This window comes from Callithrix jacchus, chromosome 9, assembly GCF_049354715.1.
Source record: "Callithrix jacchus isolate 240 chromosome 9, calJac240_pri, whole genome shotgun sequence".
Lineage (NCBI taxonomy): Eukaryota > Metazoa > Chordata > Mammalia > Primates > Cebidae > Callithrix > Callithrix jacchus.
Window position 1 is genome coordinate 44,831,844 of NC_133510.1, and position 12,038 is coordinate 44,843,881.

General features: G+C 35.2%; 1 protein-coding gene across 8 annotated transcripts in view; it reads left to right on the top strand.

Annotated features, from left to right (window-relative positions):
• Positions 1–12,038, top strand: part of ITPR2 (inositol 1,4,5-trisphosphate receptor type 2) — a 529,604-nt gene that overhangs the window by 406,361 nt on the left and 111,205 nt on the right. For all 8 annotated transcript variants that reach the window (XR_013522736.1, XM_054238248.2, XM_078339073.1 and 5 more), the window contains one exon: positions 6,360–6,467. Coding sequence is in view for 7 of the 8 variants with exons in the window: in XM_054238248.2 (XP_054094223.1) it covers positions 6,360–6,467 (108 nt within the window). In the remaining variant the exon portion in view is untranslated. The remainder of the gene's footprint in view (positions 1–6,359; positions 6,468–12,038) is intronic.

Here is a 12,038-nt window from a genome sequence, read left to right on the forward strand (position 1 = left end):
TGTGAACTTATTTAACTTCATCACATCTGCAAACTCCTGTTTCTGAACAAGATCACATTCATAGGATCAAATCCTAGTCATAGGTACCAGGGAATAGGATTTGAATATGTATATCTTTTTGGTTTGATTTGGACACAATTCAACCCACCACAGTATTCTGTATCTAAACTCCTCATACAGGCATTTAATTTGGCTCCAAATTCCATTCTAGGTCTTTTTTCATTGCCCATCGTCCATGACTTGGCTCATGGGATCCCTCTCTCTATGCAGAATCACTTCCTCATGCCATCCTTTCTTCCTCCTTTCTACCTGGACATTTTATCCATTCTTCAAAACCTTTATCAGATGCGCTTCTTTCATGGTTTCTTTCCTAGTGCCAACAAATCGAATGTGATTCCTTATAATTCTGCCCTCACTTTTCCTTGTACTAATTACATGTCTATCATTGTTTTAATTCCTCCAACTAGAAAGTAGATTGCTTGAAAGAAGAAAATAAATCTTGCTCATCTCTATCATCCTACTACTGTAGCTAAAACCGTGCTTTGCACATTACAGGGTCACAGAATCAGAGAAAAAAATAGATGTTTTGAAAACAGAATGCTTCCATATTTTGCACATTAGCATAGGTAAAACCTTGGTTTTTGCCTCCTTTTGCTGATTTCTCTCTGCTTCAAATAGGAGTAGTGTTTGGCATAAAGGCATTGTATTATAATACAATTACCTGAATATACAAGGCAATTATTCATGACTTCAGGCTCCAGCTCACTTTGTCATCTTGGGAAGGCCAATTGCTATGTCACAGTTTTACCAATTAATAAAAGTTGAACTCACATTAAAAAAATACAGATGAAAAGTACCAAGGAATAATTATTATTGATTATCATTGAAGTATAGTTTCTTGATTTTTTTTACTCCATCCTTACTTGGACCCAAACTGAAAAGAATGTTAAAATCCTAGTGATAAGAGACAAATGTGAAATGGATAATAAAGGATACCACTAAAAATGAGAAGCCCAAGTCTATCATCTTTATTCCCCAATCTTGTATTCAAAAACCATATGGTGTTGCTCAAAGATCCTGCTGCAGGTTATATATGTTTATGTGTAAGGTTTGCACTTATGTGTCTGTCTATATTTTATGAATACATAGATATATATGTTTTTATTCCTATTTAGTGATGCATCTGTATTTAAATTACAAGTATGTCATGACTGATAATGATGTGTGATTTTCCCTTTGTCTTCAACATATATGAAAGAATCTCTTGGTAATCTTTCCCTGTGGGGAATGTCTTTGCCCTTTCTTAAGGATGACTGTCTGCCAGTGCTTTGGATCCCCGCCTCACAAATCTATATGCATGCACTATAACTGCCCGTGTATTCATTGCATTGTTATAAAACTTTAATATTATGATATGTAATAAATTATCTCAGGCCTAGTTTTTCTATTTATAATAATGACCTAATAAATGTTCCTTGTTGCTAAAATTCTTTTGAAACTTGATACTAACGGGGTAGGCATCATTTCCATACGATATGTAAAACAATTGCTACTATTTGGGCTCATAAAGATTGTTGTGGAATACAAGTATTTCTAAGACCCAGAGATTTACTACCCATGACATTTCCCCTTTTAACATTCGATGCAGTTGCCCAGGTTTAGACTCTCATTATCATTCATATTGATTGTTGGTTGATTTTCTGGACCATGTTTGTACAGTGACATCAGCTAATTTTGAGTTTTGTTGGGAGCATCTTTGTCAATAGTAAAGTTGGATATCCTAAGACAGCTGTCCTTGAATATCCTCATTAGCAGTTTTTCAGTTTTTAATTAGTATCTAAATTAGATTTCTTACTGTTGCGACTCTCCACAGATGGGCCATACTTCTTCAGAAACTTACCAGGTATTTCTACCTTTGGTTTCCAAAGCACATAGTAGTAAATGGTGCGATTGCCGCTTTGGATGTTGGGCTTTCTTTTTTTTTTTTAAAAAAAAGTCATATAAAAGACTAAATGGCATGTAAAAGTGTGGAGTAGACAAATGTGGCTAAAGAGTCCATCACTAAGACAATTGAATGTCTTTGGCAGTGCATTCACTGTACAGAATATTTTAAATCAGATTGCATTTATAGGGGACTAAATCCTTTAAAAACTATTGAGCATATGTTAATTGGTCTCTGAGAAATTGTATTGTGCTTTTATTAAACTGAATTTGGACTAGAAAAGCTCTGTATTGATATCAGTCACTTTATGCATTTCACAATCATTGAGATATTTCTTAATTCTTTTGCATTTTGTTTATATAATAGGAAGGCTATCCTTGCTTTATCATACAGAGATCCATTCAACGTTGAGTGCCCAGTAAGACTTAAACTCACTTTAAAAAAACACAGATGAAAAGTACTAAGACATAATTATTAGTGAATGTCATTAAAGTGTAGTTTCTTGATGTTTTTTTTTTACTCATCCCTACTTGGACCCAAACTGAAATGAACATTAAAATCCTAGTGATAAGAAGATAAATGTGAAATGGATAATAAAGGATGACACTAAAAATGGCTATTTCCTTCTTCCAAATAGCTTACAATCTATCAGAATACATATGACTGCATAAATAACTATCAAACAAGAAAAAATATTAAAAATTTTTTTCTACAAACACTAGAATTTGTACCATCATCTGATTTCTAATCAGGTTTCTTTGCTCTTCTTCTCTACAGATGATGAAACAGAGAGATAATTCATTGAGACTTAAGAGTTGTTGTCTACTTAAATGCATGAATATATGTTATTAACCCATTTCTTCATTGATTTCAACAAATATTTATTGAGTCTATTTTATGTACCAAGTTCTGTTTTGGTGGTGAGAACAAAGAGATGAGTAAGACTAGGACCTTTAGTTGAGGATGTCACAGACCACTGGAGAGAAATAATAGTTACTCAGATACAATATGAGAAATTTGGTAGTATAGATATGTGCAGGGCTATCAGAACACAGAACAGGGAGGAGCAAATAAGCCTCGTTAGTCAAGACCCTCTATTACAAGGAATATGAAAGATTCCCAGATAGAGGAAAACAGTGCAGTTATTACTATTTTGTTTGTATTGCTCTTTTTAAATTATATATTTCAAATTTTCAAAGATATTTATATATGACTTATCTAATCATGAATGAAAATATAATTCTAATACTTTGAACATGTAAAGGGAGGCCTAGGTGAATTTTTTTTTTTGAGTGCCTTTTAGAATGTCTGTTCTCTGCAACAAAACAAGGCAAATGCAGTTTCATGTCATTAAGTCAACAGGAGAGAGAGAGGCCTGCAAATGTTTCTGTTAAGCAAGATATACTAACTGAAAATGATTCGTATAGGTTTGTTCACTATTAATTAAATATTACATAACACATTAAATAACATTACTTGTTTCTTAAAATAATTGTAGCAATTTTTGACCCTATAAAGTGATTATAAAGAAGTAAAACCTTTTTAATAAATTAACTTATGAGAAATTATTCAGATTACTATTTCATCTTGGGAGGCTATCAGTTATGTAAGATTTAAGGAGTTTCAGTATTTAAGTATCTCTCTTTTTTGTGTTTTTGACCTCACCCAATGAAATTACAGATCTCATTATTTACAGCTCTCTTCCTACTCTGTGCCTATACCCAGATAGCTGAATATTGCTGGAGAAAAACACACAAATATGCTTTCTGGCCTCCATTTGAACATACATAAAGGAGACCCTTAAGGCTTCCTGGCAGTACTACTACATTTCCCAAGTCCATGTACTTTTCCTAGCTATTTTATAGCTACTTTTCATCAGTTGTCCAACACCTCCTCTCTCATCCTCATTATCAGCTTCCTACTTCACTGAGAAAAAAAGTAACCAGAAAAGAACTTCTCAGTGTTCCCATCATCACAACCACCCAACCTCCTGAATCTGTGCCCATATTCCCTGCTGTCTCTAATGGTGAATTTATTCCTAAGGCAAACCCCTCTGTAAACATTCTAGATCATTCCACTCTCACCTGGTCAAGATGTTGCTCTAGCAAATATTCCCTTTCAAACTCAAACAAACATGATATTCTATTTTCCGTATTTTAAAAATCCACTTTAACCCTGCCCTTTTGTCTAGCTACCATCCTATTTCTTGGCTCTCCCTTACAGTCCTCCCTGCAGTCCTCAATAGTTGCCTCTATTCACACTCCTTGTTTATACCTTCTCACTTCCTATTCATTTTAAAACTCACTACAATTAAGCTTTGGTATCCACCACTTCCTAAAACTGCTGCTGTGAAACTTGTCAGTGATTTCTGAATTGCTAAACCAAATGACATTTCCCTGTCCTCATTTGATTGGACTTACCCGCCACATTCGACGCAGATAATCACTGCCTCCCTCTTGAAATTATTTCTTCATTTGGCTGCAAGTCACCTGGCTGCGTGGGGTTTTGTTCCAACCTTGCTTAGTCAACTTTGTCAGTCTAATTTGCTGGTGTCTTTTCTCTTCCTAACCTATATTGGAGTTCCATGTAGCTCTATTTGCTGTCTAAGCTCACTTTTAGGTGATCTCAGTAAGGCTCATGACTTCAAATATCAGCCATATACTGTCAACCCCTCCATGCACAGCTCCAGTCCTGACCTCTGCCCAAATTCAGCAGCCTGCTCCTTGTCAAAAGCTTCACATGTCCAAAACCAAACTTCTGATTTTATCCTGCTAAATGTACTCCAACTACATTTTTTCTTAGTAAATGACATTTCTAAATTATTAGTTGCTCAGGTCAATAACTTTGGAGTCATCCTTAATTCTCTTTCTTTCATGCCCCAGATCCAATCAGTAAACACATCATGCCAGTTTTGCCTTCAAGAACTGGCCACTTCTTAAAACATGCTAACATACATAAATGATTACAATAATTTTATCCTTTCAAACTCATTGAGATTTTAGAAACCCCTGTAAGTCACAACAAGTGTCATGACTATGGTTTGTAATAAAAATTTGTATAATTCAAATTTAGTTGAACAAAAACGTAAATAGGAAATAGGAAATGGTTTTCTTGAGTGATTGATAAATGACCCTGAAAACCAATTCTTAAATAATAGTTTTCAAAATTATTTGCTCTAGAGCAACATAATGGAATGAGTATTTAACTTACCAAATTATCACTTATAAGGATAATATTCATTTGGTTTTATAGGTTCTGAATTATTTAAAATTCATCTTCATGATTATAATCACAATTTATATTAAGATCTTGTGAATAATAGGAAAGCTTATTGCTCTATAATGTTGACAAAATACTGGCTCTACCATTTTCTAGCTGTGTTATCACAAACAAGTTTCTTACACTCTCTGTGCTTCAATTTCCTCATCTGTCAATGAAATAATAAGAGTGCTTACCACTGGATTTCCTAGTAGGCTCAAATAAGATCATGTACTTGAAGTGCTTAGAATTAGTGCCTGGCATGGAGTCAGAGGCAGGCACTGTGCTAGGAGTGAAAGAGTTCTATGGGAGAGTCTTTGTTAGTAAAAGCCCTCAGGGAATTTAGGCATTCATAGAATGTTTGATAGGTGAAAGACATTGCAAGGTTTCCGGAACTGCTGAAGACAACCATAGAAGAGACATCTGAAGGCAACATGTATTACTAATCTACAAAGTGAGAGAACTAGTCAACAAATGCTGTAGTCATTCAAGTGGGAGAGAAAGATCACTTCTACCACCAGCAGTTTAAAATAATTATGGTGAAATGCTTGCTTTTTTAATGCCCAATTTCAATGACAATAAAATCAAGATCTATACCCAGAAAGCACTAATTTTGGCTTACAAACACGTAGAAACGTAGAATTTTATACCAACTACTGAAGTAGAGCTTAGATCACATGGTATGGAGGGGGTATAGCTCAAGGGTAGAGCATTGGACTGCAAACCAACAGATTACTTGGTATAAGGGAAACTCTTCTGAAATACAAATATCTATTTACATGTGTATAGGAAAAACACAAATTTATATTGTTCCCACTACTCACTGATTTATTGTACTGTTGATCACTTTGTTTTTATGTGCATGTAGTTTAAATTTCCTATGGGAGGTATTAATTATATATCACTGTGAACATTTCTTCTTCCTGGTACAATCGTACATTTATTGAAGACAAATTTAATCAACAAATAGTAACGGCTGATCATTGTGATTTCATTATTGGTGCCTTTTAAATACAGACATGCTTTCCTGAAGTATAACTAATTTTCCTTAACCCTAGGACTGTGAAGTTATATGTATGAGGAGACAAAGTTATTTCAAAGTTCGACCCCAGGAAAGTGAGAAAGAAGATCTAAAACCTTTATCTTTTCCCCCCTCTAGTTGGCCCGCCACAATAAACTATTGCAACAGATGCTCAAACCAGGATCGGATCCAGATGAAGGAGATGAAGCCTTAAAGTATTATGCCAACCACACTGCACAGATTGAGGTAACCATCTATTATTTATTGAAAGGTACCAACTGTGAAAAGATATGCTTACTTTCTATTTTAGACCATTTTCATTATTTTTTTTCTAGAGCAGTGAAGCAGAATTGAGTGGTTTAAACTGAAAAATATGTAGTAAAAGGATGAGTGAAGAGTGATGTATAGGAAACTAAGGTGTACATCTTTCAAACTTGTCTCTTTTTTACTAAAACCATATGTAAAATTTCTTTTGTAATAGATTTTTTTAACCATAGAAGCAATCAATCATTGCAGAGTAATAGTGTTTGAGAGATGGGATTATTATAATAGAAGCCATCATTCAGAAAAATGTTTCTTTTTAAAAAAATTGTAGAAGGTGTATTAAAATAGAGATCTTCAACTATTCACAAGTAGAGAAAACATGAAAGAAACTAATGAAGTTTTCATATTGATAGCATAAGCTTGGAAAGGTTTAATGGTTTCCATTTTCAGTATGCAGAAATTGACCTCCCTCCACCCTCATAAATGGGACATTGTTTAATGGTTGGTGGCAGTTCAGGAGGTGTGGGTCAAAATGGACTTATCATTTTGTGTTCTGAGACCCATCTGGCAGTCATTTACTAGCTATGATATTATTTTGACACTGATTGGCTGAGCTAATCAGGCAGAAGTGAGTAGAGTAGTTGATGCTTGTAACTCCTGTAATTTACATTTATACATTCATTCATTTTGGCAGATATGTTTTACTTTTCAGTAGAGTGCATGATGGGCATCACTGTATTCACTCTTTGGATATATAACCCCTGCACTGTATTGTTTACTGCTGCCAAAGCTTTGGAATAATGAGCATTATCACTTTGTGTCACAGAAATGGATACCTTGCTCACATTTGGAAACATTAATAGTACCACAGTTTTGGTGTTGGACTTGGCTTAGTGGAACCCATGAGCTGGACCAGCAGCAAAAACATTTCTATACAAATAGAAATAGGTCATCAAACCATGAAGGTCTTAAGGAAGATCCCAGAAGTCAAAGTACAGAGCTAGGAGATCAGAAGAGACCAGGGAATAGCAGATAGAGTGATCAAGCCATGGAAAGAAGTTTGGTTAATGTCTGTGAGAGATGGGAGCTGTTGCTGATGTTGTTTTATTGACTCTAGCAGTGAGGAGAGATTTAGCTATAAATACACACATTCAGTAAATGTTTACTGAGCACTTACTCTCTACCAATTCACACATATAGAAGATAATTCTGTGTAATAAGTATATAAACAAAGGGCCAAGGAAATGTAGAGAAAATAATAATTAGTGGTGCCTGAATGATTTCAGGATAGATTTCACAGAGAAGGTTACCTTTAAGAATGTATTAAAGATTGAGTACAAGTTTTTCCTTCAGGATGGGGATTTCAGAAAGAAGAAAGTAAGTAAGGGGCTGGTATTAAAGAACAGAGGAAGGAGATGACTATTTTTAAAAGATCAATCTGGTTGCTGTTTGGAGACAGGACTAGAAAAGAGTGGAATAGAAAATATAGATCAGGGCTGGGCGCGGTGGCTCAAGCCTGTAATCCCAGCACTTTGGGAGTCCAAGGCGGGTGGATCACGAGGTCAAGAGATTGAGACCATCCTGGTCAACACAGTGAAATCCCATCTCTGCTAAAAATACAAAAAATTAGCTGGGCATGATGGTGCGTGCCTGTAATCCCAGCTACTCAGGAGGCTGAGGCAGGAGAATTGCCTGAACCCAGGAGGTGGAGGTTGTGGTGAGCCGAGATCGCGCCATTGCACTCCAGCCTGGGTAACAAGAGTGAAACTCCGTCTCAAAAAAAGAAAGAAAGAAAGAAAGAAAGAAAGAAAGAAAGAAAGAAAGAAAGAAAGAAAGAAAGAAAGAAGAGAAAGAAAGAAAAGAAAGAAAGAAAATATAGATCAGATAGGAAGATATTATAATAGCAAATGTGAGAGATGATATCAAAGATGGCTGGACTGGAAAATACATAAAGATACATAGATAGAGATACACATATACGTATACATCTCTATATAGTTATATATAGACAGATAGGTGCTATATAAATACACACACATATATACATACACATACTGACAGGGCTTGAGGTTGAAGTTGAATCGCACATACTAGGAAAATCGTGTGGAAAAAGATGTCCTCTGGGCTACTGGTTTGAATAAACGAGCAGAAGTTGGTGCCATGTATAGGAATGCTAGGAGAGAGTGAAGTTTGGCAGCTAAAAGGTAGAAGAAGATTATTTGTTCTTTATTGGATAGATTTAATTCGAGGTGAGTTTGAGTCATCCATGAAGTTGGGTATACAAGTCCAGGTTTCAAAGGAGTGGTCCAGGCCAATGATGTAAGTTCTTCTTATTGATCAGTTCTCATGTTCATTGGAAGCCAGCTCACATGGCCTACTCAGAGAAGCCTGTCTGCCTTCTCCAGGCATTTGTTAATTTCATCTCACTGTGTATGCTTCCACAGAAGTTTGGTTATTCTGTTAGTTTAATTTTATCATATTGGAATATTGTTAGCTTCATACATGTCACTTCTTCTTTACTTGAGGCAGGGACCGGTCTTGGTTATCAGACAAAACTGAACCCTATATCTCAAACATAACCACAAGAATTAATGTTACTGAGAATAATAGTTTGCCTGCAAGTTATAGACTTTAAAACTCTGGGAAATAGGAGGGGCCTTGTGTCTAATCACCCATTTAAAAAGGAATTGACATGTAATGATCTGCTTCTGCTTTAAATTCTTCCTGTGATAGAGCTCTCACTACATCAGGAGGAAACTGATCTGATTTTCAACCACTCTAATAATTAATTACAAACTTTTTTTAAAAAAATAAAGTTAATATTAGCCCATTTTAATGTTTACATTTAGAACTTTTTCTTAAAATTTATACTTTGAGTTAAGGGGTACAGGTGCAGAACATGCAGGTTTGTTTCATAGGTATACCCGTGCTGTTGTGGTTTGCTGCATCCATCACCTTGTCATCTACATTAGGTATTTCTCCTAATGCTATCCCTCTCCTAGCCTCTTACCCCATGACAGGCCCTGGTGTGTGATGTTCCCCTTCCTGTGTCCATGTGTTCTCATTGTTCAACACCCACTTATAAGCAAGAACATGTGGTGTTTAGTTTTCTGTTTCTGTGTCAGTTTGCTGAGAATGTTGGTTCCTGATTCATCCATGTCCCCACAAAGGGCATGAACTCATCCTTTTTTATGGCTGCATAGTATTCCATGTATTTTGCCACATTTTCTTTATCCAGTCTATCATTGATGAGCATTTGGGTTGGTTCCAAGTCTTTGCTATTATAAACAGTGCCATAATAGACATACATGTGCATGTGTCTTTGTAATAGAATGATTTATACTCCTTTGGGTAATACCCAGTAATGGGATTGCTGGGTCAAATGGTATTTCTATTTCTAGATCCTTGAGGAATTGCCACATTGTCTTCCACAATGATTGAACTAATTTACACTACCACCAACATTGTAAAAGTGTTCCTATTTCTCCACATCTTCTCTAGCATCTGTTGTCTCCTTTTTAATGATCACCATTCTAACTGGTGTGAGATGGTATCTCAATGTGGTTTTGATTTGCATTTCTTTAATGAGCAGTGATGATGAGCTTTTTTTCATATGATTGTTGGCTGCATAAATGTCACCTATTGAGAAGTGTCTGTTCATGTCCTTTGTCCACTTCTTGATAGGGTTGTTTGTTTTTTTCCTGTAAATTTGTTTAAGTTCTTTGTAGATTCTGGATACTAGCCCTTTGTCAGATAGAGAGATTGCAAAAATTTTCGCCCATTCTGTAGGTTGCCTGTTCACTCTGATGATTGTTTTACTGTGCAGAAGCTCTTAAGTTTAATTAGATCCCATTTGTCATTTTGGCTTTTGTTGCAATTGCTTTTGGTGTTTTAGTCATGCAGTCTTTACCCATGCCTATGTCCTACATTTGGAACACTTTTCTCCCCTCAACATGATAGCTTGACTCCAACATCTGAAGAGCCATCATGATTACTTAAATACAAGCTCTTACTCATTGGGGTTCATGTTTTTTTTCTTCAACATGCTTCACCTAAAGATTGAATGAGCATTTGTTAAATAAATGTATTGAAAAATTACCCATCTTTGACTTTTTGCAGTTAATACATCTCCATTTCCTTCACCAATCTCTCCAGTTTGTCCATGCTGTTTGTAAAATGTGACAACTATAATCAAACATAAGATTTCATAAAGGGACTGAAAAGCGTAGCCTATAATAATCTAGACATGATTTCTTTGATGCACCTGAAATTTTTTTTTAAAACATTTGACACTATTGGATCAAGTAAACCTTTTTTTCACATATGGTTGCCTATCATACCGCATGCGTCAAATTATTTTGTACAATTGATTTTTGTAACCTATATGCAGGAATTTTTATTTACCCCAACTAAATTTCATGTTGTTTGCCTATGACAGTATTCTAGTACATAATTGAATATGTTGCATATCATTTAGGATACCTTCAGTTACAAGTTTAATAGAATACCACACTGATAATTGTTTAAGCAGTAAAATATGGGAAGTCTGGAGTACCAGTAGTTCTATAATTGATTCAGTGATTCAGTGATGTCTTAAAACATGCAGACCCTTCACATCTTTATACTAGGTTGCTTATCATGGTGATACTCTCTCACCTCATGGTTGCAAAATGGCTGCTAGAGTTCCCATCATCCTGCCCTTAAACCCTTTTTTTCTAAGCAAGAAGAAAAAGGGTACAGACAAACCAAAAAACAAACAAAAATAACCTTTTATTTTTATATATTTGGTTATTGTTGTTTTCTTTGTCTCTTGTGGCTCTCTGCTTTTACCAAGAAGCAAAATCTTTCCTGGAAGCCCTTTTAGGAGATTTCTCTTTATGCCTCATTTCCAGAGGTATGGCCCATGACCACCACCATACCAGTCAATGGCAAAGGGAAAGAGAATTACTCTTTTGAGTTAAGCCAATTCTTATTCATTCCTGAGAACTGGGCACTGTGCATAAATATGAACCTTGAAATTTAGGCTACATAAACCATAACAAATAAGGGAGGCTCAAAATGATGTGTATTTAAACATGGGTCTATGTTTACATGGATATTGTACCTAAAAATATGTTTTGCCATGAAGAAGAGAACATTTTAATGATAAAAAGCACTTTTCTCTGTAGAGTTCAGACCACATAATGTTGAATATATCACTTGTTACCCAACAGCCCCTTTTAGGACAAGGAGGCTAAGAACAAAATACAAATAATATAAGCGCTCTATTTAAGGCTACCCAGACAATCACTTTCTAATTAAGACTATCTTAGTTTTAGGATGTACTTCATGAAAATATAAATGGGTGACAGAAATGTAATGCTAACTCAGAAAGAATAAAAGATTTTAGTTTTTGTTATTTAAAGCAAAGTGTGGTGTTTATGATATATTAGTCAATTAATTTCTCTTATTTAAAGAGAAAAATGCAAAACAGTACAGTAAAAAAGGATTCTTTTAGACATTTCAAGTTGGCACATTTTTTCACAACTGAATTCCTAAAACATCATCAGTAAA